This window comes from Heterodontus francisci, chromosome 2 (assembly GCF_036365525.1).
Source record: "Heterodontus francisci isolate sHetFra1 chromosome 2, sHetFra1.hap1, whole genome shotgun sequence".
In the NCBI taxonomy this organism is placed as follows: Eukaryota; Metazoa; Chordata; class Chondrichthyes; order Heterodontiformes; family Heterodontidae; genus Heterodontus; species Heterodontus francisci.
The window spans coordinates 177,475,435-177,503,089 of record NC_090372.1 but is presented as its reverse complement, the minus strand read 5'-3'; the positions used below and the strand labels follow the sequence as shown (position 1 = coordinate 177,503,089).

At 40.4% G+C, this 27,655-nt stretch overlaps 1 protein-coding gene across 10 annotated transcripts in view; it reads left to right on the top strand.

Annotated features, from left to right (window-relative positions):
• Positions 1-27,655, top strand: part of mpp7a (MAGUK p55 scaffold protein 7a) — a 594,283-nt gene that overhangs the window by 480,404 nt on the left and 86,224 nt on the right. For all 10 annotated transcript variants that reach the window (XM_068014202.1, XM_068014172.1, XM_068014194.1 and 7 more), the window contains 2 exons: positions 6,513-6,709; positions 7,203-7,267. In XM_068014202.1, coding sequence (XP_067870303.1) covers positions 6,513-6,709; positions 7,203-7,267 — 262 coding nt within the window. The remainder of the gene's footprint in view (positions 1-6,512; positions 6,710-7,202; positions 7,268-27,655) is intronic.

Genomic DNA, 27,655 nt, shown 5'->3' with positions numbered 1-27,655 from the left:
TATGGCTGCCCGCCAGCTCTGGCGAATGCTGGCAACTGACTCCCACGACTTGTGATCAATGTCACACGATTTCATGTCGCGTTTGCAGGTAGGTGAACTCTTGAACCACTTCCAGAGCGTGGTCGCCAATATTGATGGATGGAGCATTTCTGACATCCTGCCCCATGATGTTCGTTTTCTTGAGGCTGATGGTTAGGCCAAATTCATTGCAGGCAGCCGCAAACCTGTCGATGAGACTCTGCAGGCACTCTTCAGTGTGAGATGTTAAAGCAGCATCGTCAGCAAAGAGGAGTTCTCTGATGAGGACTTTCCGTACTTTGGACTTCGCTTTTAGACGGGCAAGGTTGAACAACCTGCCCCCTGATCTTGTGTGGAGGAAAATTCCTTCTTCAGAGGATTTGAACGCATGTGAAAGCAGCAGGGAGAAGAAAATCCCAAAAAGTGTGGGTGCGAGAACACAGCCCTGTTTCACACCACTCAGGATAGGAAAGGGCTCTGATGAGGAGCCACCATGTTGAATTGTGCCTTTCATATTGTCATGGAATGAGGTGATGATACTTAGTAGCTTTGGTGGACATCCGATCTTTTCTAGTAGTCTGAAGAGACCACGTCTGCTGACGAGGTCAAAGGCTTTGGTAAGATCAATGAAAGCAATGTAGAGGGGCATCTGTTGTTCACGGCATTTCTCCTGTATCTGACGAAGGGAGAACAGCATGTCAATGGTCGATCTCTCTGCACGAAAGCCACACTGTGCCTCAGGGTAGACGCGCTCGGCCAGCTTCTGGAGCCTGTTCAGAGCGACTCGAGCGAAAACTTTCCCCACTATGCTGAGTAGGGAGATTCCACGGTAGTTGTTGCAGTCACCGTGGTCACCTTTGTTTTTGTAGAGGGTGATGATGTTGGCATCGCGCATGTCCTGGGGTACTGCTCCCTCGTCCCAGCACAGGCATAGCAGTTCATATAGTGCTGAGAGTATAGCAGGCTTGGCACTCTTGATTATTTCAGGGGTAATGCTGTCCTTCCCAGGGGCTTTTCCACTGGCTAGAGAATCAATGGCATCACTGAGTTCCGATTTAGTTGGCTGTATGTCCAGCTCATCCATGACTGGTAGAGGCTGGGCTGCATATAAAACGCTTTATATTTCTAACTTTTCCAAGTTCTGATGAAGGATCATTGACTTGAAACATTAATTCTGTTTGTCTCTCCACAGATGTTGCCAGACTTGCTGAGTGTTTCCAGCATTTTCTGTTCTTATTTCAGACTTACAACATCTGCAGTATTTTGCTTTTGTGCGATGTTATGTCGTGTCAAATTTTGCTTTACGTCCTGTGAAGCATCTTGGGATGTTTTATTATGTTAATGGTGCTTTATAAATACAAGTTCTTGCTGTTCGATCGGTGAGGATTCTTCAGTTTGTTTGATTGAAGAACCTCGTTGTCTCTCTCAGATACCACAGATCCTCTGTAGATACCACCACACTAGAATAAACACTAGATTAGAGGAAATCTATGCTGAGTAGCCCACAGAAACTCTGTGGTTAGCTCAAGCGAGGTGAGCACCTATGCCTCGTTGCTGACTGCAAAATCTGGGTTATTATTTATATATTTGCAACGGCATGGTGAAATTTAACTGTTTCAGTAATCCAGGATCTCATTCTCGTCTACCTCAGGATTTTAAGTATAAATGACATTCTGCTCTTTTCCACTCTTGCTGTTCCTATATTAAAGGTCATCTTCAAATGGGCTGCTCTTAAGGCTCATTATTGCATTTCATGGCTTCCTCAGTAATAATTAGTTTTTCAGCTATCTGAGCCAAAGTTATTACTTTGTTGGGAAAACTAAGTGTTTTTCTCTTTCTGTGATTGTTCAGACCAATATAAGCTGTTCATCCTCAAGAAATTCCCCATTTCTGTAACTTCAGTTTTAAATGTTGTTTGGCTCAACATACCACCTGTCTGATCAAACTATAGTTTGTCATTAACTGTTAATATAAATATAATAATTTCACCTAACATTTCTCTAGTTATTAATTATTAATTGAATTAATAATTGAACATGGGGACCAAGAGTTTCTACTTTGGGTGCAATGAGCAATCCAGCACAGAAGGAGGCCATTCGGTCTACCGTGTCTGCACCGGCTCTGTGAGAAATTCACCTAATGACATTCCCCTGCCTTCTCCCCGTAACCCTGCACATTCTTTCTTTTCAGATAACAGTCTAATTCCCTTTCAAAGGCCTTAACTGAACCTGCCGCCACCACACACTCAGGCAGTGCATTCCAGATCCTAACCACTCGCTGCATGAAGAAGTTTTTCCTCATGTCACTTTTGCTTCTTTTGCCAGTCACTTCAAATCTGTGCCCTTTCGTTCTTGGTCCTTTCACAAGCGGGGATTTTTTCCTATCCACTCTGTCCAGACCCCTTATGATTTGAATACATCTATCAAATCTCCTGTCAGCCTTCTCCAAGGAAAACAGTCCCAACTTCTCGAGGTGGCTGATGACCAGCCAGCAGAGGAAAATTGTACTCAAAATCGCACCACTTTTGCAAAGTGAATTTTTTGCTAAAGTTTCCACTCATTCATTTACATATTGCTTAATGGAGCAGCGTTGTAGAATGTAATTGCAAAACTTGGCATTAAAAATTTTCCTTGATTATATTTGAGTGGTAGCCTAGTGTAGTTTTTTTTTGATATAACTGGAAATAGGCTTATCACAAGAAAAAGGCACTTTTAATCTTGTCCACCATTTGTGAGTAAATGAAAATGACTTTAAAAAGCTATACAGAACCATTTATTAGTTACATTGGTCTACAGCAGTTAGTTTCTTAGAAAGTAAAAGAGTTAAAGATTTTAAAAGGTACGTATTAGCGCCTCTGCACATTTTAAAAAAATCTTAATTTAAGAGCCTCTCTGGCTGGAATTAGCAGAAACTGTCATGGTGATTATTTGATTTGGCCAGTTTTGTGGGCGAGGCCGCCTTCCAGTGTGATGTTTTTCAAACTATTGTAAAAGCTCATGCAAACTCAATTTGCTTTGGACGTAATTTACACTTGAAATTCTTTAATCTTTTGCACTGGTTTAGCTGATTTTGGGTAATCTCGTGGATACCCCAGGCCATTATCTGTGGAGTGCGTGGACTTATGCTATTTTTCCATAACCATTTTGCCATTTGTTATATTCTTTCCCCTTATTGCTCTTTTTTCTGCTCCTTCCTTCCTTCAAGGAACAATCCATTATCACCAAATCCTTGAGAGCTTGCAACATTGTCAGTCAAAGTATTCAAATTAGGATGATTGCTAACACTCTATTCAAACTCAAGATCTTTAAATGGATGCGCAATATACAAATAGAATTGCCAGATTAAAAGTTTTTCTGGTATTTCGTTTCTTTGTCCCTCATATGTTTATCTTTATTAACTCAGCATTAAATTGTCTGTACAAACAAAGAAATAACTTGCATTTATATAACCCCTTTCACATCCTCAGGACCAAAACAAAGCATTTCACAGCCAGTAAATTACTTTTTGAACTTTAGTGATTGCTCAGCCAACAAACAGCCAACTTGTGCACAGCAGGGCTGCACAAATGGTAGCTATTTGACCTGATAATCTGTTTGTCAGTTTTTGTGCAGAAATAAATTTTGGCCGGGTCATACCAGTCTGTGTTTTGTAGTTCTTGTTAGGTTCAGAATTATGTTAACCATTCTCCATGTTCTGTTACTAACCCCCTCTGTATTTTTACTGATTCTAAGGTAGAATTGGGGGTGGTTCTTGCCATTTTTTTTTCACCTGCACCTCTCTTCCTTTGCTGAAGGAGTTAGCAGCTTGCTGGAATTCTGTGTGAGACATTAGTTTTTTAAAATTTGTTCATGGGATGTGAGCCTTGCTAGCAAGGCTAGCATTTATTGCCAATCCCAAATTGGCCTCGAGAAGGTGGTGAGCCGCCTTCTTGAACCGCTGCTGTCCCTGTGGTGTAGGTACGCCCACAGTGCTTTTAGCGAGGGAGTTCCATGATTTTGACCCAGAGACAGTGAAGGAGCGGCCATATAGTTCCAAGTCAGGATGGTGTGTGACTTGGAGGAGAACTTGCAGATGGTGCTGCCCTAGTTCTTCTAGATGGTAGAGGTTTTGGGTTTGGAAGGTGCTGTCAGGGAAGCTGTTGCCAGTTGTTGCATTGCATCTTGTGGGTGGTAAACACTGCTGCCACTGTATGCCAGTGGTGGAGGGAGTGAATGTTTAAGGTGCCAGTCAAGTGGGCTGTTTTGTCCTGGAGTGTGTTGAGCTTCTTGAATGTTGTTGGAGCTGCACTCATCTAAGTAAGTGGAGATTATTCCATTATGCTCCTGGCTTGTGCCTTGTAGATGGTGGACAGGTTTTGGGGAGTCAGGAGGTGAGTTACTCGCCACAGAATTCTTAGCCTCCGCCTGTTTCTTTTTGTCGCAAAGTTTACATGGCTGGTCCAGTTAACTTTCTGCTCTGTGGTAACCCCCAGGATGTTGATGGGAGATTCAGCAATGGTAATGCTGTGGAACTGAGCACAAACTGGGGATTAAACCTGGGACATTTGTCATCTGCATTCCTAGGTATTCACTGATTAAACTTATTGTACAATTATGGGAGCTAATTGAAGGGCATTTAAGAAACTATGTTATTAAGTAATAAAATGTATCCAAAGTCAGTAACAACATAAGTTCTTTTGATTTAGAGTAGAAACAAACTGTGGACTCTCTGGTTGTGGGGAAAACTGCTTGTTAGCAGAAATTTGCTCCTGTTTCCAATGATCTCCAGTGAGCATGTGCCGGAAACAGCCTATTAACTGCATCACCGTCATATGCTTGAATGCCAATATGATTGATTGCAGGTCCTTGTTTATAAATTGTTTGGCACATGTCGGTATAATCTTGAATTGGAATGTAGCCATATTTGAATGATGTATACAAGTTTTGGGAGGAGGAAGGGTCTTGTACTTGATAAATTAACTAATTTTCATGTCTACTTCTGACCATATCAGTTCGTTGGCAAAGTACGCTGATTATACAGTGGCAGTGAGCATTTTTATCCATTTTTTAAAGTAATAATTGGCTTTCTGAATTAAGAGCATCAGCCACAGCTATGGCATTTGGCAGTAGTTTCTTGTGCATATAAAAGGGATATTGACTTTCCAAATATTGAGAAGTTTGTATCTTCACAATTAGGGAACATTTCCTTTGCAAATTATTGTTTATGCATTCATGGGATGTGGGTGCCGCTGGCAAGCCCAGCATTTACTGCCCATTCTTAATTGCCCTTGAGAAGCTGGTGGTGAGTCACCTTCTTGAACCCCCAACAGACCATGTGCTGTAGGTGTTCCTGCCATTTATGCCTTCATTACAAGAACACAAGAAATAGGAGCAGAAGTTAGACCATATGGCCTGCTCTGCCATTCAATACGATCATGGCTATCTTTGCCTTCAATTCCACTTTCCTGCCTGCTCCCCATATCCCCTGATTCCCTGCGAGACCAAAAATCGATCTATCCCAGCCTTAAATGCAAGTATATCCTTTCTTAAATGTGGAGACCAAAACTGCACACAGTATTCCAGGAGCGGTCTCACCAAAGCCCTGTACAATTTTAGTGAGACGACTTCTTCATTCCTGTACTTCAATCCCCTTGCAATAAAAGCCAACATGCAACTTGCCTTCCTAATAGCTGCACCTGCATGTTAACTTTATGCGTTCCTTGTACAAGTACACCCAAGTCTCTCTGAACATCAACACTTACCAGTTTCACACCTTTTAAAAAATATTCAGCTTTTCTATTTTTACGACCAAAGTGAACAACTTCTCACTTCCTTACATTATACTCCATTTGCCAGCTTGTCGTGCACTCACTTAACCTGTCTATATCTCTTTGCAGCCTCTCTATGTCCTCGCTGCATCTTACCTTTCCACCGAGCTTTGTATCATCACCAAACGTAGATACATTACTCTCTGTCTCTTCATTCAAGTTGTTAATATAGAGTGTAAATAGCTGAGGCCCCAGCACTGATCCTTGCAGCACCCCACTATTCACTGCCTGCCAACTTGAAAATGCCTCATTTGACTATTCCAACGCATCTCTTTGACCAAGCTTTTGGTCATCTGACCTAACATCTCCTTTTGTGGCTTGGTGTCATACTTTGTTTCACAATGCCCTTGTGAAGTGCCTTGGGACGTTTTATTACATTAAAAGCGCATATAAATATAAGCTGTTGTATTCATCCTGCTGAGCTGTGAACTTTTTTTTTGTTTGCCTAGCCTTTATTATTTTTACAATTTTTTGATGCAATTATTTTTGGCAACTGATGTGGTTATACGATTTCTGTGAAATTATCTTTCTTTGCTGTCTCTTCCCAAACTCTCCAAATGAACAGCTTCCTTCTATTTCACAATGTATCCACAGTATTGTCAGATGCAAGTTATTCTTTGTATTTAAGATGCAATAGCCATGTCATATATAAATGTGAATAAACATGACTTTTTTTTTTCTTTGCCAGATGTTTGTCAGGACTTTATTTGATTATGATCCCAATGAGGATAAAGCTATTCCATGTAAAGAAGCCGGGCTTTCTTTCAAGAAGGGAGATATCCTTCAGATCGTCATCCAGGATGATGCAACTTGGTGGCAAGCCAAACGCGAGTATGATGCCAATCTGAGAGCAGGACTAATCCCTTCAAAGCAATTCCAAGAGAGGTACCCACTAAGTCCACAGCCTTACAACTGTTAAGATAATATAACAATCTTCATGAGCATAATTTGGTGTTAAAAATATACATTGGAAGGAGGTATCTGAGCAGCCTTTGTTTTCTGATTATATTAATATGAAAACAGAATGTTTGTGTGTAGTATATAAGTAGTTAGTAAGCTCAATGCCAAAATAGTTTGGATTTCCTTATATCTGGTTGAAGTAGCTGACAGTAAATGATACCATCAGTGGCATTCCAGTTTGGAATAAGACAATGGAAAACAGTTTCATGTGCAACAATGAGCTGAGATTTAACAGTTTTTTGGCTCCACAAACTAAAATGCGAAAGCTTAAGGATTTGTTTTGTCTACAGTAAAATCAAATGCATTGTTTTGCTTTGCAGTATTTTACAAGAATAAAATGTTGCTGCAATATTTGTTCTTAAAGATTTTTGTAGCCCTAGGTCCAATATTGACAGTTTTTGTAATTGGCTTCTTGCAGGAGATTTGCACTTCGAAGACCTGTAGCATTTGTTCAGCCTCAAAGGAATTCTAATAGACGATCATGTAAGTCAGTATTCACTGTGATTATTAAAACTTTTTTTGGTCTTGGTACATCAGTGAAGAAACCCCAAGTGTTTCCATCCAGTAATTTAGCCCAGTTTCTTTCTCCTCTTAGCTCCCCCCACCATCTCTGCAACATGCCAGCCTGAAGGATATGGGATTTGGGCTACAGATTCTGTACTCATGCTTGATTTGAAGGAATCATAATTCCTTCTGAGTGAAAATGCTTCATGTCAGGCTGTGGCAGTGGGGGAATGATGAAACTCCTCAGCTGAATCAAAACTATTTTAAATGGTAGACAAAACTGAGGCTTATCTAGTTGGGAGTTCTCTACCCAACCAAGCAGAACTTTTAGTCTGTTCCTTCATTTGCAGTTTTTATAACTAAACTTAAGTGTATTCTTATTCATAATTTCACACGATGATCTCTGGTGTATTCCAAATTTCCTTGTGTTCATTAGTTTGCCAGGTAGATTTCCACAGAGTTCAACTAATAGCATTTTACCAGTTTTCAAGCACTTAGGAATTCAGTCTTAACACCTACAGGAGCAGATTGCATTTCTAGACCGTTGGTTAGAATATTCTTGCGTGACTTGAAAAATTGGGCAACTTGATACCAACATGATGTGCTCCCTTTAGGTGTTTGGATTAAGCAGCTGGACTGCCATGTTCTCAAAAATGCATTTTCTATGAATGAATTGAAACCAGCTCTCTGTACCTTTGGCTGCACCAGACATCTTTGGCTATTATTATAGCACTAGGCATGACTTGTAAACTGACATTGTAAGGTTCTCTACATCTTGGATAGCTTTAAGTATTTTTTTTTTTCATTTTGATTCAACTTTTGATTTGTGGAATTGAGACCACATGAACAGGAGGAAGTTTTTAACTGCATCCAAATGTTGTTCATTTGAACAAGATGTAACCTAGTTTAACCGGCAAGTTTTGTCTCTCAACTGGGGTACCACATTCAGTTGCATTTGAACTTAAACAGAGACAAAAGAAAGCATGCATTGTTAATGGTACCAATTTTGAAAAGGCTAAAAGTTTAAAAATAATCTAAACCATGTATTTGCAAGCAATTTTACATCTTGCAGTAATGAACCTTGTCTGTAGTGGCAACTTCTTGCAGACATTTCTCTTAAATCAGTTTACCTAATTAACTTGAATGCTTTAAACATACAAATAATTTTAAAATTAATACTTTTGTTGCAGCTTGTGTAAAGCAAGCATATAAAGTTCAGACTGTAAGTGTAAGGTAAGGGACGAAAGTACCAGAATTGCACGCATCTAATTACAGGAGTTTAGAGCAAGGTGGTGTTTACAGGAACAACTATAGTAATTCATAAAATATAGATGGTGTAATAGTTTTCCCTTGATCTATTCACATGATCTAGAACATAAGAAAACATTGGTGTAAAGATAATGGGGTAGAGTTTCTGCTTTGGGTGCACTTGGGAAACTGCGCCCAAAATATTCTCGGAATTGCAGTTCGAGTTTATGACAGAATGCATTTGAATAATCACAAACGAAAAGACTTCCCTGAACCAATAGAATTGGGCAACGCAATAGAGCATAATTGTTTCTTTTTTTCCCTTTCAATTAAAAATTGTTCCTTGATGTATTTAATTTTATTGATTTTCAATTTTATTAATATACATTTAAAATTAATTTTAAAATGGGTTTGTCACCAAAAATAAGAATTTTGGATGAGGGCTTCATCTATGAGTAATCTGATTTTTAAAATCACTGAAAATGACTTTAAAAACACTACACTAAACCAATTACTAGTTTCATTTTTGTACACTAGTCACTTACTTAGCAAATTAAATATTTTTGTTATGAAAGGATTTTAAAACATGCCTATAAGCCGAAGAAAATGAGAGAAATCTTCCCTAAACAGCAGATAGGCCATTGTTGTGGTTGGGGCCTGATCCAGGTGAATTGAATCTTAAACTAGCATAAAAGATCTTGGAATACACAACTGTAAGTGCTTTTGGGCATAACACATTTGCGATTAGAATTCTCCAATCTTTTGTGCTGGTTTGGCCAATTTAGCCTGGATTGTGCTGATACTACTAGCTTGAATGAGCAGAAACTCTATCCCAATGTTACAGACAGAAAACTAGAGATAGTTATCGTAACACTAAACTTTTATTTTGTAGGAGAAACATTTATTCTTTAGTGTAATAAAACGAATGCCTTGAGGTTTTAAAACGATAATATCAAATTGAAAATAACTTGGCTGGCTCAACAATATATATATGAAGATAAAAGTGGATTGCATTCCAAAGCATATTTGAATCTCCAAGTTTATAATTTGATTTGCAGAGATTGATTATAAATTATCAAAAGTCATTCTTAAAAATTTTTGATGGGAGCTTAGAATCTGTTTTAAAAAGAAATAATTCAGCAGTCTAGAATTCCACTTTGACAAAATGTAGCCCTCAATAATTTTGCACCTGCAGATATATGTGGGCGGTGTAGTGGTTAGCACCGCAGCCTCACAGCTCCAGCGACCCGGGTTCAGTTCTGGGTACTGCCTGTGTGGAGCTTGCAAGTTCTCCCTGTGGCCACGTGGGTTTCCGCCGGGTGCTCCGGTTTCCTCCCACAGCCAAAGACTTGCAGGTTGATGGGTAAATTGGCCATTGTAAATTGCCCCTAGTGTAGGTAGGTGGTAGGAGAATGGTGGGGATGTGGTAGGGAATATGGGATTAACGTAGGATTAGTATAAATGGGTGGTTGTTGGTTGGCACAGACTCGTTGGGCCGAAGGGCCTGTTTCAGTGCTGTATCACTAAATGTGTATCAAAATAAAACCAGAATTTGTGTGCTTGAGTCAATTGTTTTTATCTTGCTGATAGTTATAAAAAGGCACAACCTCTTTTTCTTTCTCCCCTCCCTTTTTGTTGGCTGTTCTAAGATGAGGAAACTATTGAGAGTGGTAGGTTAACTTTTGCTGCCATTTAAAAAAAAATTAAAATAATTTTAGTTATTTTGCTTCTAGCTGTTTTAATTTTCTACTTTTTGAATCTTTTCTGCTTCTCAGAGGAAATTGAAGGTATTTGTACTTGTATTTGACTACAGAACTGAATCCATTTGTTATGTAATATACTGATACAGTGCTAAACTACTTGAGCAATTGTTTATTTTTTACTTCTGTTGAAGGTGTAGAGCACATAGATTATAAAGAGTGCACATGAGAGATATGGTTTGGTAGTTTGGTGTCCTGTAAATACCATTCTTTTACATTTATAGTTCAGTCCATTTGACTTTGCTTCTATTCATTACATTTAAAAGTTTTCAGCGAATTCCATTCTTTGTGAAAAGCTGTTCCATTGGTGTTTACTGAACTTCTGCTGAAAAACATGCTGAAATGGAAAGTTAAGGGACAAAATTATATGTAAATGGAAATTTTTAGAATTTTGCAATATATGGCACACAGTTTCAATCACTGCTCAGGCTATAAGAGAAAGAACCTCAAGCTTTGTGGTGTGGATCTCATTTATTTAATATTCCTGCAAGATGGTCTACTTTAACACATCAGCTCAAATTTACAGGAGTATTGTTGGAAAGAGTGCAAGAATGAAACACAGCTGGAACATTGAATGATGGGTATAAAATAGGCAATGCACATTTTGAAGCTTGTCAGCCACCCCTTGCTATGATAACCGGTTTCTCCACATGGGAAAGCTATAAAATAAGACAATAGGTCTCATCAAAAGTAAATTTGGACACCAGGCCAAGAGATTTGTTATATACCCAGCAGAGTAGGAATGACCTGTGGTTGAGCATGGAGGAAAAGCTGGTCCATCAGTGCAGATTACTGAAAGAGAAGATAAACAATGAAGTATATTGTGCGAGCTTCTGTGTACTGCTTCATTTTCTGAATGAGGTCAAGGCACATACTTATTGCATCAATACTGATGTTTGACGGCTGGCTGACTCGCTCATTTTTTTTATTCTTTCATGTGATGTGGGCATCGCTGGCAAGGCCAGCATTTGCTGCCCATGTCTAATTGCCCTTGAATTTTGGTACAACTGAGTGGCTTGCTAGGCCATTTCAGAAGGCAGTTAGAGTCAGCCACATTGCTGTGTGTCTGGAGACGCATGTAGGCCAGACCGGGTAAGGGCAGCAGATATTCTACCCTAAAGGATATTAGTGAACCAGCTGGGTTTTTATGACAATTGATAATAGTTTCATGGCACCATTACTGAGACTGGTTTTCAATTCCAAATTTTTAAAATGTAATTCATAAATTCAATTATTACATTAAAATTCCTCCAGCTGCCGTGCTGGATTTGAACTCGTGTCCCCAGGGCCTCTGGTTTACTAGTCCAGTGACATTACCATTATGCCACCATCTCCCCTATCGTCATAAAATTTTACCAGGATGTACTCTTAGGAGGAGAATATGATCTTGCCCATTTTGCTGATATAATAGCATTAAAGGAAAAGCAATGTTAGGGTCAATGATTTGTCATACTTAAAGTTTTGTGCATTAATGTGCAATTGAATGCTCCTTAATTCAGTTTAATGGTTGCATGCCCACAAAGTTTAATGACAGCAGTGCTTATATGTATGTTACTTTCAGTCTAAAGATCAATGCATCAGTCAATGCATAGTTGCTAAATATCTTACTGGCATTGTATTGTTTTGGAGCAATACCATAGAAATGTAGAAGTTTACAACACGGAAAAAGGTCAGCGACTCTTCATCAGCAGAACTGAAAACTAATTGCACTGTTCTCTTCATAACCCTGTATTTTCATCTGCTTCAAATGTTTATCCACATTTTTTCCTTAAAAAAAAATGCAGTGATCTATATTTCAGCCACTCCCTGTGACAAAGTATTTCATGCTTCAGCAACCTGCAGTATAAAGAAGTTTTTTCTCATCTGTCTCCTCACTCTCTTATCAGCATTTTAAAACAATCATTCATCATTGATTGCCCAACCAGATGAAATTGGTTGTGAGGATAAATTGGGAAAAGACTATCATTATTTGAAAAAATATTTATTTCATATTAGCATAATTTCTGTTCAAATATCGTAGTATCAATATCTCAAATTCCTTCTCATAACTATATAGTTTGTCATCCTGGTGAATTATTCCAGTGAATCTACACTTTTATGCCCTTTCTATTATGTGGCAATTCAAAATACACAAAGTATTATACCTGTGGCCTAACCATTGCCTTGTACAGACTTATTATATCATTTTTGATGTAGTAACCTATCCCCCTATTTAGAAAATGCAAAATTTTGCTGGTCTTTTTATGACTTTATCTAACTGCACTCAGACTTTCAGAAGTTTGTATATTTTAATCTCTAGGTTTCTCTTCATCCAACACCCTTCAGCATCATTCCATGCATTGTTTGCTCACTCCAATACATTGTTCTTCCTCCTAAAAGACATGGCCTCATATTTCTCAAAATTAAATTGCATCTACCAATTGTCTGCTCTTTCCAATAACTTGTCATTGTCCTCCTTTCTGTTTGCTGAAGCCCTTTTTATTTTGTCAGCAAAATTCGATATCAAGCTACCTGTCCAAGGCTTCTACATCTAGAAGAAAAATGAGCATAGGAGCCTTTAGGATTATGCCACTTCCAAGCCTTTTCCAATCCCAGCAACAGCTATTTATCCTAACTCTGCCCTGTCTGACAACTTTCTATTCGTGATGCTACATTCCCTCTTAATAAGCCTCTTGAGACTTCTTACCAACCAGCTTCTGAAAATCCATATACTTGACAATTACTGCATTTCCTTCCAACTGATTACTTTAAAAAAAAAACTGTTAAATTTGTCGGACACAACATGCTGTGAACAAATCCATCCTGGCTGTTTTGATTAACATATGGATTTCTAAATGCTTAGTAATTTTTTTTTCTCATTTTGGATTCCAAGAGTTTCCCCTACAGCTGTTAGAATCTCAATTGCAGTTACTGCTTATCAGTGGAAGATGGACATAAATCTCCTTTACAAATCAAATTGTAACACAATTTCAGTCCTCCATATTGCAAATGTGTTAATTGTAGATTTTTGGGACTATGCAAGTTTTGTTACATTATAATATTGGACTGGATTTTGCGGTCAGCAGCAAATAAACAACACTTGCTATTCATTGCACTTACGCTGCCCATCGGCTTTTAGTGGACTTCCTGTGACAACTTATGGTTATTAGAAATTCATTTCAGCATGACACACTGTACAGCGGATCTCAGACCTGGAAACAGGGCAAGCAATCAAGCTTCTCTTCAACCAATTAAATTGAAGAATCCTTACTGAGACACCTAGGGCTGGATTTTAGAGGCTATCTGACGGCGGGAACGTTGGCGGGGGGGGCATGAAGATAGCAACGGAGGACGCCCACCACCAACCCCGATGCCGGCAGGCCCCATACCGATCTCGGTGGCGAGGCCTCATGACGGCTGCCCCGCCCGCTCGGTGACGGGACCATGATTTCCATATTTAAATTCATAATTTCGGTGGCGGGTTTTAAAATGCAATCCCCAGAATCTAAGCCAGGATATTTAAGTTTAAAATATTTAATACAGTGTAAAATCATGTACAGAAAGCAAAATAAAGAGGGGGAAAGGAAGATGGAACAGAGATAATGAGACAGAAAGAAATAAAAAAAAGTTTCATTTAAATGTTTTTAGATCTCCAACAATAATTAAAATCTGAAGGAATGAGAATCCACCTTTGTAAAAGTACGTTTTCAGTGCCAGAGAGGCTTGTTAATAGTTAAGACCTAGCACGCCATTAATACTTGAGACTTGAATGGACAAGCCCCAACTTTATCTGGCATGTTTATTGGGTATCTAGTGGCTAAATACTGCAACTTCATGCTCTTCACGTGTTTTAATGCTTTGTGTCTTGACAGTGTACCAGTTTAGCAAAGCTTGTGGCAGAGCAGGGCAAATCAAACAGCAACTTCCTGGTTTCTGCACTTAACTGTACATGCATGGTCGCTGGAAGTTGCTGTCCAATTTATCTATCATATCAGTGAGCTTCACTTCTTATTACTGCAAAATTTGTGCCAATGTTTTTGGCTTTGCGCTATGAGTACTCTTCATTAACTAAGTTGTAGCATTGCTATGAGCAAGTAGGAATGCAGCCTGAAACTGACTGGTTACCCAGTCAGCAGTGGAAGTTATCTCAGTTTGATTTGTAGGTGGAGGAAGGATTAGAAAATTTGATTTCCTTTCATTTGATTTGTTAAATAGAACTGCAAAATCAATGAGATAATGTAGTAGATGCCACAGGTCAATTCTTGTTGGCAAACATTACCATGTAAATAATCAGCATTCTTTGTTTCTGAAGTATTTCAGTGTGGTTTGTGGACTGCATAAGAGATCTAAGTTTTTAGATAGCAAGTGAAACTCGGTGAAATGTTTAATAAATCAGAAAGGCAAATATGGTGCATTTAGTACACTAGCACAATTAAACATTCTGCTTGATGCTTGACCTAAGGAATATATCACTTCATAGGCTGCAATGTTCAGCTGGTAGCACTTCTTAAAATGAATATACATTAGTCTGCCTAGACTGAAGATATTATTGAACTGATTTTTAGTTCAGGTTGTAAGCAAAATCATTTGTGACTGTGACAAATATTGTTTTGCACCTGTTCCTTTGGAAAGATCAGAAGATTGTCCAAGTGAGACGAAGAAGTTCTTGATCAATTTACATTGATGAAGTATCTGCATCTGTGACAAATTTAAAACAATTTTGTAAACACACGTCGGAGCCAAAACTATGTAAATTATTCTCTGCCCCTCCCATCTTTGCATCCTCCTGCTTTAAGCAATATGTACAGGTTATGCATACAGAGCAACAACCCTTTGAGTGCTGATTGACTTTTTGTATTTTTATAATGTGTTTCCTGTCATGTGATTTCTAAAAAAAATACATATTTAATAACTAGTTCGTGGCATGAAGTCAAGACTGAAGTCTTTAGGTGAAATGGCGTTCGAAGGCAGGGGCTAAACAAACAAAAAAAAACAAACCCAAAAAAAAGGGGCTAATTGTACCAGGGTGTGCAGATGTTAATCAGTCCCTATTTTACAATGATACATTTTGTCCTTATTTTTATACACCAAGGATAAATTTCTGTGTCTGCATTTATAATGGAAACTGCCAATGTAAATATGTCATGTTGTTATGACAATCCTTCCCCCCACCCCTATTCCCAGTCATGGTATTGCAGCACTCCTGCTGGCAGGATGATGCAGTTGTTGCATGAAAAATTTGCAAAGGTAGATTCCGTTATAAATGTGGACATAGGAACTTATAATGGAAAAGGCTGACAAATGTTTTCACAGTACTAGAAGTTTTTAGCACTAGAAATTTAAAGAAAACAGAATTACAAACAAAATAATCTCTAGAAACTAGAATGTTATCCAGAGAACCCAGGATCAAAATCCAGTCTATGGCTCTGAATAGTTGTAGCTGTGAAAAAAAGGCTGTGTAGATGTGGGAAGGTAACAAATATGTGAATAGCAGCTAAATGTTTTTAATAAGTAGACCTTTTGCACAGTATTGGAATAACCTTTGTGCTATTTATGTTTTAATGTTAAAATCTTTTAGAACTCAGTGGTGTCTCTTTAAAACTTTAGTGTTATAAAATTTGGATATGAAGTGTATTTGAAGTGCTATGACATGCATCTTTTCTATTTCCTTTTCTTCCTGTGTAAAGTATAAAAGCACTGTACTGAACAGTCAGAAGGAACATTCAGTCCTGAACTGAAAACTCAGTGCTGCAAGGCAATGTAGTGCTTGGTTAATTGGAGCAGCTTACCTTAATAGTGTGCATTGTATCTGCATTTGTGGCTGAGCCTCTAACTGTTCTGCTTCTTTTCTTGGCCTTTGTTCATTGTGGTTATATGCTTTCTCCAGAAGATGCTGAATATGGTGACCTTGTCAGTGGACTCTATATAGGTGAGCAAATAGTCACAGCGCATGCTAATCCTTTGTTTCTTCACTTCTTTTGTTTATTGTCAATTCCTTTCTCCAAAGTGGTGGATATAAATTACAGATTTGTTTTAATGCATCTTGCTGTTTTAGTTTGAGTGTTAAATAATTATTTTTTATAATTTGTAGCCACATTTCTTAATTACATTTAAATATAATATTTCTTCCAAACAACAGAAGAACATCTGAGTCCAGAAGTCGGAGTACTGTCTATGCAAGTTCCAATTCTGGCTAATGATCTTTACAGCAATGGCTCACAAGCACTAGCAGTCGTACTGAACTTCTCACTTTTTGTGGCAATTAATAATTGATTTTTTAAAATGAAAAGTCGTCTGAGAAATAAAATTAAAGTCAGTGAGGTTCAATGAGTCCTGAATGTCCAATTATAGCATGAGAAAAGCATGAGACATTGGAGTAAAAATTCATTTTGGGCATTAGCACAAAGCTGATAATAAGCGTATAGACAGCCCATTTCACACTCTGCGTTATTTTCTTTTCTACTGACTTCGTTGTGTAAATGGGGCTACCAATTTGCTGTCACTCATTTTATGCTGCTGCCCCAGACAAATTTCTACACTATTATTTCTTATTAGTGCATTATGGGCTGAAATTTACCAGCCCCTCAACACCGTAGGTCGTGATGCGGAGACCCGTAAAATGCTAGTGGGAGCGGCCCGCCACGACGCCAAGAAGGCCCCTCCGGATATTAGCGGTGGCAAGGCCTCAGTGCGCGCCCCCCTGCTGCCAAGCCTTCATCTAAGTATCTAAATGAGAGCATTAATAAAATGCAAATTAACTTACCTGCCAACGGCAGCTGTCCCACGCCGATTTGATGGCTAACCAGCCACGATTCTCACTGATGGGGGGGGTTGGGGGGGAGGAAATAAAATGATCAGGGCAAGGCGGGGGGGGGGAGGGGGTGGAGTGGGAAAAACACTTTGTATTGGCCGTGGGGATGGTGGGAAGAAACAACGGCTAGAAAATAGACAAGGAAGTCTGGCAGTGCTAAATGGTATATACTTCAAGCAAGATGTCCAGGGAAGGTAGATGAGCTGAGAGCACAGATTCACATGTTGGAGTATGATATAGCTATTACTGAGACAGTAATGGCTGAAAGAAGGGCAGGAATGGCAGCTGAACATTCCTGGTTACAGGCTTTTCAGATACGATAGAGGGGGATTAAAAAAGGTGGGTGGGTTGGGATATTGATTTTTTTTTTAATTACAGCTGAGAGGAGGGAATGATATGGTAGAAGGACTATCAAATGAGGCCATATGGGTTGAACTGAAGAATGAAAAAGAGGCAATCACACTACTGGAAATGTACTATAGACATGACCTTCCCTTAAATCCATGCTGACTTTCTCTGATTAATCCGTGTCTTTCTAAATTGAGATTTATCCTGATCCTCAGAATTTTTCCCCATAATTTTCCCATCATCATGGTTAGGCTGACTGGCCTGTAATTACTTGGTCAATCTCTTTCTCCCTTTTTAGACCATGGTACAATGTTAGCTGTCCTCCACTCCTCTGACACCAGACCTGTAGCCAGAGAGGAATGGAAAATGATGGACAAAGCCTCTACTATTTCTTCTCTTGCTTCCTTTAACAGCGGTGGATGTAGTATACTTGGATTTTCAGAAGGTTTTTGATAAAGTCCCCCACAGGAGGTTGTTTAGCAAAATTAAAGCGCATGGGATAAGAGGTAATATACTGGCATGGATTAAGGATTGCTTATCAGGCAGAAAACAGAGTAGGAATAAACAGGTCATTCTCGCATTGGCAGGCTGCGACTGGTAGGGTACCACAAGGGTCAGTACTTGGGCCCCAGATGTTTACAATATATTATCAATGATTTGGATGTGGGGACCAAATGTAAGATTTCTAAGTTCACGGATGACACAAAACTAGGGGGGGAATGTGTGTTGTGAGGAAGATGCAAAGCGGTTTCAAGGGGATTTGGACAGACTTAGTGAGTGGGCAAGAACGCGGCAGATGGAATATAACGTGGAAAAATGTGAGGTTATCCATTTTGGTAGGAGGAATAGATGTGCAGACTATTTTCTAAATGGTAAGATTAGAAAGTGTAGATATACAAAGGGACCTGAGTGTCCTCGTCAATAAGTCACTAAAAGCTAACAAGCAAGTGCAGCAAGCAATTAAGAAGGTTAATGGTATATTAGCCTTTATCGCAAGAGGATTTGAGTACAGGAGTAGTGAAGTCTTGCTTCAATTGTATTGAACCTTGGTTAGACCGCACCTGGAGTACTGTGTGTAGTTTTAATTCCCTTACCTTAGGAAGGATATTATTGCCATAGAGGGAGTGCAACGAAGGTTCACCAGACTTGTTCCCGGGATGGCAGGACTGTCCTATGAAGAGAAATTGGGGAAACTGGGCCTGTATTCTCTGGAGTTTTGAAGAATGAGAGGTGATCTCATTGAAACCTACAAAATACTGAAAAGGGATAAACAGGGGAGATGCACCTAAGATGTTTCCCCTGGTTGGGGAGTCTAGAACCAGGGGACACAATTTCAAAATAAGGGGGAAGCCACTTAGGACAGAGATGAGGAGAAATGTCTTTACTCAGAGGGTTGTGAATCTTTGGAATTTTCTACCCCAGAGGGCTGTGGAAGTTCAGTCATTGAGTATGTTTAAAGCAGAGATTGACAGATTTCTAATTACCAATGACATAAAGGGATATGGGGATATGGTGGGGGGGAAAAGGCATTGAAGTGGATGATCAGCCATGATCATATTGAATGGCGGAGCAGGCTGGATGGGCTGAATGGCCTACTCCTGCTCTTATGTTCCTCGCATGAGGAGATAGAAGCTATTCTGGAAAGTAAAGTTAACAATATATCAAATCATAACTCCAGATTTAAAAAAAATCTCTGACTTGATCCTTTGCTGTTTCTAACTACAGAAGCATCACAATATTATATACTGTTTTACAGGGTCTTGGAGAAAATTACATTGGTACTGGTCAATACACCATCTCGAGCTATGTTCATTAGGTAACAAACACTGGTTTTACAGAGCTCTCATTGCTGCAAGCGTAGAGTAACCTTTAACCCTACAGCAAAACTCTGCTATTGACAACTTCTCCAAAGTTCCCTTCTAATCACCATGTTTTAGAGACAACTGGTGATCATGATCTGTTTTGTCAACAGCAATGTAATAAAAAATAAAAAAGTAATCACGTTATAAAACTCTAGCAAGATTTAATGTTGTTGCACCTCTTTATGTACCATAGTATACCACTATACAAATGAGTGTTTACTAAATATATTGACTTAATGTAGTAGCGGGTAGTAAGATGAAGAGAAACATGTTTCTAATTGCTTAGCAATGCTTGTAAAGGGAGTATACCACTTTTAGTCGCACAAAGAATATCACATTAACACAAAATTAAGTGAGGAAGAAGCTGCCGGCTCTAATTTTTCATAAACTAACGACCCAACATAATTGATGATGCAGAGGAGTGACTCTATCACAAGTAAAAATTTCAAGGCTTGCTGAAATTTATCTTGAACTCTTAAGTGCAGGATAGCAATCTAACATTATAGCCCTAATCAGTTGTGTTACACATGGTGGCTCAGCTCCCTGTATTAAACTGTCTTCCATTGAGTATTTGATCATCGATGCCTATGAAAGGGTAATAGCCATGTGACAAATCCCTTAACGCCTTTCTTACTGCTGAACCCTGTATACATCTGTGTTTGAGAGAGACAGAAGGAGAGGTTTAGGACTGAGCTGTGATGCAAGTTTCAAAAGACTAGACCAATCAAACTTCGAGTGTGTTTCTATTTTTAAACATCCTTTTGACTCTGTTGCTTGGTGAAGAACATATACCTAGCTTAGCAGACCTTTGCTAATAAACTGCAGGGCAAAAATGAGACCCCCGGCACAAAATCATGGCAGTGTTGAAAAGAAAGCTAGGATGTTCAAAAAAGTGTAAGATCAGTGGGACCAGAATTTGAACCTTTTTTAAACTAATAGTTTCATGGAGCTCTTTCATATTCAGACATTTAATGGTGCTCAAGTAGCACTTCGTTATAACCATGAAGTATGACTTACATTGCCCCAGATCTAGTAGAATTACAAGTAACTCCTGAATAAACATCCATGTGAAAAGCCTAGGCAGGAGTTTCTGCGAGGCTGCGCTCCTTTTTTGTTTTCAGCCAAATCATTTCAAAAGATCGAGGAATTTCAGGCACAAATTACACACAGTGCAAGTCGAACTTCTGCAATCATTCGTGCTAGTTTAAAAAACATTGAGCAAGAAGCTGGCCCTCTCCCCAAATTGAATTAATCACTGTGGCAAGTTTCCACTTATTGTGCCTGTTTGTGGGCCTTCGAGGAGACCCTTAAAATTAAGGTTTTTTTTAGGTGCAGGGATACTAATGGGTTAAAAGTTTGTGAATATTTTTACTTTACCAAGAAACTGACTACTGTACAACAATGTAACTAGTAAATGGTTCTGTATAGTTTTTAAATGTTATTTTCAGTTATTTAAGATCAGATTACTTACAGGTGGTGGCCAAGGTAATCATTAAAATGCTTATTTTTTGTGATAAACGCACTTTCCGCTGTATTAATAAATACGCTCTAGGTTACCACTCTTAAATATATCTAGGTATATTTTTAATGCAAATTGTTAAAAAAAGATTACGTTCTAAAGTGCTCAATTGTGTTTCTTCATGGAAGATTTTACACTCGGCAAAATGCAGATGAGTTTGAGTGGAAACTTGGGGTGGAAAAAACATCTCTGAAAACAAGCACAATTTTGAGTGCAGTTGCGCCCGGATCTCCAATTGCACCCAAAGTGGAAACTCTTGGCCCCTATGTTTTCATTGACATTCTAGTTCTTCGACAGTGGAGTTTGACTGAAATGTAAAGACTCCTGGGTTCCAGAACACACATTTTATCCAGTAACATCCAATAGTTATATTTTTATGATCATAGTGAGCTGTTTTTGTGAACTCGGGGTATAATTATATGAATTGGATTTTGGAATTTTGCTTTGTGAAAAGAGTTTTTGATATTTTCTGTTCTGTGTATAAGCTACAATATTTTGTCTTTTCAGGTGATGGTAAATGAGTACAGTTGTGGTTGTGGCTAGAAGTCCAATGGTAATGAGTTCAAAGCATATCCTAACCTGTTCTGAAGTTGAATTCAGCAAAACGGATAATTTGGCCTCAGAAAAATTACCATGAAAACTGTTGGGTTCGTGTAGAAACCCAACTGGTTAACTATTGGCCCAGATTTTCCGGTCAGCAGCAAAGGAACATTCACTATGCTTACAGCTGCCCACAGACTTTTTGCAGGCTTTTGAGTGGCTACTTGTTATCAGGCACATGATCTAGCGCAGCATGCTTTACAGGAGATTTGTGGCATGTGTGAGCAGCGCAAGTGACAACGTCTTTTCAACTAAACAGATTAAAGAATCCTGTCTGAGACACGATGGACTAGATTTTCTGGCAGGCATCCAGACCATATGGGGGTTCCTGACCCCAACCGTCGTCAGTCTGTCCTCTGCGCAACCCTCCAGGAGGCGGTATCCTAACTGACTGCCTCCGTGCTCGTCACACTATTAAGAATGACAGCAAGCTCCCAATGCTGCAGGCTGAATCACATGGCCTGCAGCAATGTCAGGGCGGCAGCCCCACTGGGAAAGGTGGGCGCCACTGAGGCAGGCAGGTGTATGAGGGCACCTCAACATGGAGGCATCCTTGGCTAGCCACATTGAAGTTATAAATTAGAAGGCCTGAAGCTGGTGTGGCCATCGGGTTGGAGGGTAACATCTCCACAGGTCTATTCATGATCGGAGGTGCGACCTTTCATCCTCGCAGCCACATAATTGGGACGTGGAGCCTCTAGATCTGTTGTCCCCCTGGCCTGCTGCCAGGAGGCCACCTCAATAGAGCCAGCAGCCTCTGCACATGGCTGGGGTGGCCACTTCAATGTCGGTAAAATACCGGTGCTGGTGCAGAATGGCCCCGACATTGTGCCTAAATTGGACTAATTTGCTGTCCACCTCCATAGACTGCGCAGGCGACCCAGTTCCCAGCCCGCTCTGGGAACGTCTCCCAGGAGGTGGGAATGCATCAAGGAGCCATCTCGACATGGCTCCCCCTCTATTTCTCCGCCTCCCCCCCCCCCCCCCCCCCCACCCCCTCCAAAGTCCTCAAACCCTGTCTCCACGGAGCCGGGAAAATCCAACCTGAAGAATCTAAGTAAGTAAGTTAGGATTAAGAGAGAGAGATAAGAGACAGAAAGAAAAAGTTTTAAAGTTTTTTTTCGTTTGATTTTTTAAATCTCCAACAATAATTAAAATCTAAAGGAATGAGACTCCACACTTTTAAAATTAAATTTTCAGGGCCAGCAAAGTTGTTTGGCAATGAAGACTTAGCACTCAATTTAAAAACTCACAAACTAGAAAGTACCAGCCCTAACTTTTCTGGCATGTTTAGTGAGTATCTAATGGGTAAGTACAACAAATTCACACCCTTACATGTGTGTTAATGCCAAATCTATCAGCGAGGTACTGCTGTACCAAAGTTTGGGGAGGAGCAGGGCAAATCGAACAGCAACTTCCTGATTTCCAGGTTTAACTGTACATTTCCGGAACTTGCTGTCCAATTTACTCCATCATATTGCTGAGTGCTGTTAGCTTCATCATTATTAATGCAAAATCTGGGCCAATATCATGTATGGACGGGAACCTGTCGCACCTGAACAACTAAGAATGTCACCTTGTCAGTATCATCTGCATCCTGACAACAAAAATAAACCAGTGAGTCTCAAATCTTATTAATTATTTCAAAACTACATTGATCTGTGCTTGAAATAATTTTCAGTGAGGATCTATGGACTGTATAGAAACATAGAATGGTTATGTGATACCATAAAATTCAAATCTATTTTTAAGATGTTAAACTTTGCAATTGTCATTTTTCATAAAGTATATGAATATATCCTTTTTATTCAGCATCTCCTCATTGATAAATTTGTTGCCTGAAATACACTTTGCTGTTTTTTTAATTTAGATTTTTATTAATGCTATTCTATTTTTTAGCCTTTCAGTAAGATATTAGACCTTTTTACATTAATAGTGCTGTATTAAGACTTACCATTAACTTCAACATAGTGAATACTTCTGCTTGGGGATCAGCAGTACGTGATTCCATGCTGTGAAGCACAGTTGTCCATGTTTTAGTGCCAGCTTGGGCTCAGTGGGTAGACTCTCACTCTGAGTCAGAATGTTTTGGGTAAAGATCTCACTTCAGAGACTTGGGGCTCGGTGGCGAGACATACACCGCGGAGCCACCATGATATTTCGCGTGGCGGCTCATTAATATGGAGGGGTTGGAACGCCCACCCCCGATGACGTAGAGGGAGCAAGCGCTCTGTCCCTAGCAACGGCATCCTGCGCCTGCGCTATTTTTAAAGAGCTTCAAGCCCTTATCGGTAATTTTTTTTTTTAAAGAGATACAGCACTGAAACAGGCCCTTCGGCCCACCAAGTCTGTGCCGACCATCAACCACCCATTTATACTAATCCTACACTAATCCCATATTCCTACCATATCCCCACCTGTCCCTATATCCCCCTACCACCTACCTATACTAGGGACAATTTATAATGGCCAATTTACCTATCAACCTGCAAGTCTTTGGTGGTGGGAGGAAACCGGAGCACCCGGCGAAAACCCACGCAGACACAGGGAGAACTTGCAAACTCCACACAGGCAGTACCCAGAATCGAACCTGGGTTGCTGGAGCTATGAGGCTGCAGTGCTAATTTAAAGTTTTAAAGTGAAATAGATGTAACGTTTACATTTCTAAATTTAACAAAAGATCGAAGGCCCTCTCCCACCCCCTCCCTATGATCAAACACTTCATTTATTGCTTTTTCCCCACTTAAAAAAAAAATGATGTTCCCATCCCGAACTTTCCCCCCGAACTTCATTACCTTTCCCCTTCAACCCCTTCCCACCATCCCCTCAGCCAATAGTAACAGTTTCCCCCCCACCGCCCTGAAAATTTCACTGTTCCCTGAAAGTTTCACTCCTTCCCCCCTCCCCATCAGTGTTATGCCTCAGATCTGAAAACTGGACTTCCAGCAACGAGCCGGAATATCGGCGTGGGACGGCCATCGCAACGCATTTATTAGCATTTATTTACATAGGTAAATTTTTTTTTTTTGTCTGGCGGCAGGGTGGCCACCCCGAAGCCTTGTCGCTGCCAGTAAAATGGGGCGGGGCCTTCCCGGCATTGAGGCCCATGGCTGGCTTCTCCTGGAAGGATTTTCCGGGCCCCCCACCACGAGCCCCGATGCCCGGGGTGCTGGTAAAATTCAGCCCTTGAGCCCAAAACACTCTGTAGGCATTCCAGTTCAGTACTGCGCGTACCACACTGTCAGATGAAACGTTAATCAGAGGTCTTATCTACTCTCTCAGGTCAACATAAAGGATCCCATAACTCTATTTCAAAGAAGAGCAAGTGAGTTATTCCCAATGTCCTAGCCAATATTTATCTCTAAATCAACATCAGAGGAAAATGAAAAAAAACATCAAAATCATGCCAGAGGACTGGAGGACAGCGAATGTTTTACCATTATTCAAGAAGGGTAGCAGGGAAAAACCAGGTAATCACAGGCCAGTGAGTATAACATCAGTGGTAGGGAATCTATTGGAAAAAATTCTGAGGGACAGGATTAATCTCCACTTGGAGAGGCAGGGATTAATCAGGGATGGTCAGCATGGCTTTGTTAGGGGGAGATCGTGTCTAACTTGATTGAATTTTTTAAGGAGGTGACTAGATGTGTAGATGAGGGTAAAGCAGTTGATGTACTTTAAATGGACTTGAGTAAGGCTTTTGATAAGATCCCCCATGGGAGATTGTTTAAGAAGCTAAGAGCCCATGAGATCCAGGGCAATTTGGCAAATCGGATCCAAAATTGGCTTAGTGGCAGGAGGCAGAGGGTGATGTTCAAGGGTTGCTTTTGCAGTTGGAAGCCTGTGACCAGTGGTGTACTGCAGGGATTGGTGCTGGGACCCTTGCTGTTTGTAGTGTACATTAATGATTTTGACTTGAATATAGGAAGTATGATCAGTAAGTTCGCAGATGACACGAAAATTGGTGTCGTAAGTAGTGAGGAGGATAGCCTTAGATTACAGGATGATATAGATGGGCAGAGCAGTGGCAAATGAAATTTAATCCTGAGAAGTGTGAGGTGATGCATTTTGGGAGGACTAACAAAACAGGGGAATATACAGTAGGTGGTAGGACCCTATGAAGTACAGAGGGTCAGAGCGACCTTGGTGTACTTGTCCATAGATCACTGAAGGCAGCAGCACAGGTAGATAAGGTGGTTCGGAAGACATATGGGATACTTGCCACTATTAGCCGAGGCATAGAATATAAGAGCAGGGAGGTTATGATGGAGCTTTATAAAACGCTAGTTAGGCCACAGCTGGTGTACTGTGTACAGTTCTGGTCGCCATACTATAGGAAGGATGTAATTGCACTGGAGAGGGTGCAGAGGAGATTCACCAGGATGTTGCCTGGGCTGGAGCAGTTCAGCTATGAAGGGAGACTGGATAGGCTAGGGTTGTTTTCCTTAGAGCAGAGAAGGCTGAGGGGGGACCTGATTGAGGTATACAAAATTATGAGGGGCATGGATAGGGTAGATAGGAAGAAATCTTTTCCCTTAGCAGAGGTGTCAATGACCAGGGGGCCTAGATTTAAGCTAAGGGACAGGAGGTTTAGAGGGGATTTGAGGAAAAATCTTTTTACTCAGAGTGGTTGGAATCTGGAACGCACTACCTGAAGAGGTGGTAGAAGCAGGAAACGTCAACATCTAAGAAGTATCTAGATGAGCACTTGAAACGCCATAGCATACAAGACTACAGGCCGTGCTGGAAAATGGGATTAAAATAGATAGGTGCTTGATGGACATGATGGGCTGAAGGGCCTGTTTCTGTGCTGTATAACTCTATGACTCTATAAAGCAGATTATCTGGTCATTATCATATTACTGTTAGTGAGAGTCTGCTGTGAGCAAATTGGCTGCTGCATTTCTTACAGTGCAACAGGAACAACTCTTCAAAAGTACCTCATTGACTGCAAAGCACTTTAGGACATCCTGAAATCATGAAAGACTCTGTACAAATGCAAGTTTGTCCTTTTTAGTTATACTAAACATTTCATTTCAGCTGTGTACTAAGTTTAATATATAAGAAAGAATGATGTCTCGCTTGGATGTTCTTTGTCTTAATTAACAGCACTCTGGAATGACTTGCACTTTCAAATTTCTACACACTGGTAACTTCTATCCAGAACCCTTTCAAGATCTTACTAATAGGTTTTTCAATGGAACTGCTTTCCTAATTAACCTTTCTTCTTGACCTAAAGGTGGTTTATGGAGATTAGTGGAATTCTTCCAGGTGAAAGAGGATGCTTGGGATTTATGAGCTCTAGGGAATTAAAATTGAGATGAAGATAATGCGATTTCCAAATGTAACACTTTAAAATAAATACTTACTAGTCATTTTCAGCTGCATCTGCACTGCCCAATGAGAACATGGGAAAAAAGTATTGTAATAAAAAATCTCACCTGTGATTTATAATTAGGGCAGAATATTTCTGTTCATGGTTAAGTCAGGGATGAAAGTGGGAGTCAATCCCACTTCAGGGGGCAGCATTTGCCAGCAGCCAATTGAGGATGGCAACCAGCCCAATCATAGGGCCGGCAGCTCGCAACCTAAGGCAGTGTCACCACTAGCGGTGGCCAGTGCTGAGGCTGCATCGCAAAGGAGAGCACAGGGATCGGTACGTTTCTTTGAAGATAGCAAGACCAGGCAGGCAGGCCTTGGCGATTCAATGCCGGGGTGGGTTGGGGGTGGGTGGTTGTTACTGTAGACGTGGGGATGGCCATTGCTGCTGGGGGGCCCCCTATGAGGGCCATGGGAGCACCCATTACGGAGGACCCCCACCCAGGAACCCGCTGGAAGGTTGGCTGGATTTACCTGGCAGTCTGTGATAACAGGCTCTCCTGACATGGGCAAAATGCCCACTGGGGTGGGAAGTGGCCCTTAATTGGGCCCATAAGCAGCTGCCGCACAGCTGAGGTTCCTGCTGCTAGCAATATGCCATGGGCTCCCCTTCCAGTGCCTTCCCCTGCGATATTGCCAGCCCTCCTGCCTCCCAGCCTGTCGCCATTGGGCTGGGAAAATTCAGCCCTTAGATTTTAGTTTTGTTTAGTTCACTTCAGGGAATCAAATTACTGTAGACTGGATTTTACGTTGGGTGGATGGGAGCTGGCCATTGACGTAAAAGTCGGTGGCGAACCCGCTTCCGCCTGGCCTGGGGCTCCATCCCGCATTTTGCCGGTCCCCAGGCTTTAATGATTCTGA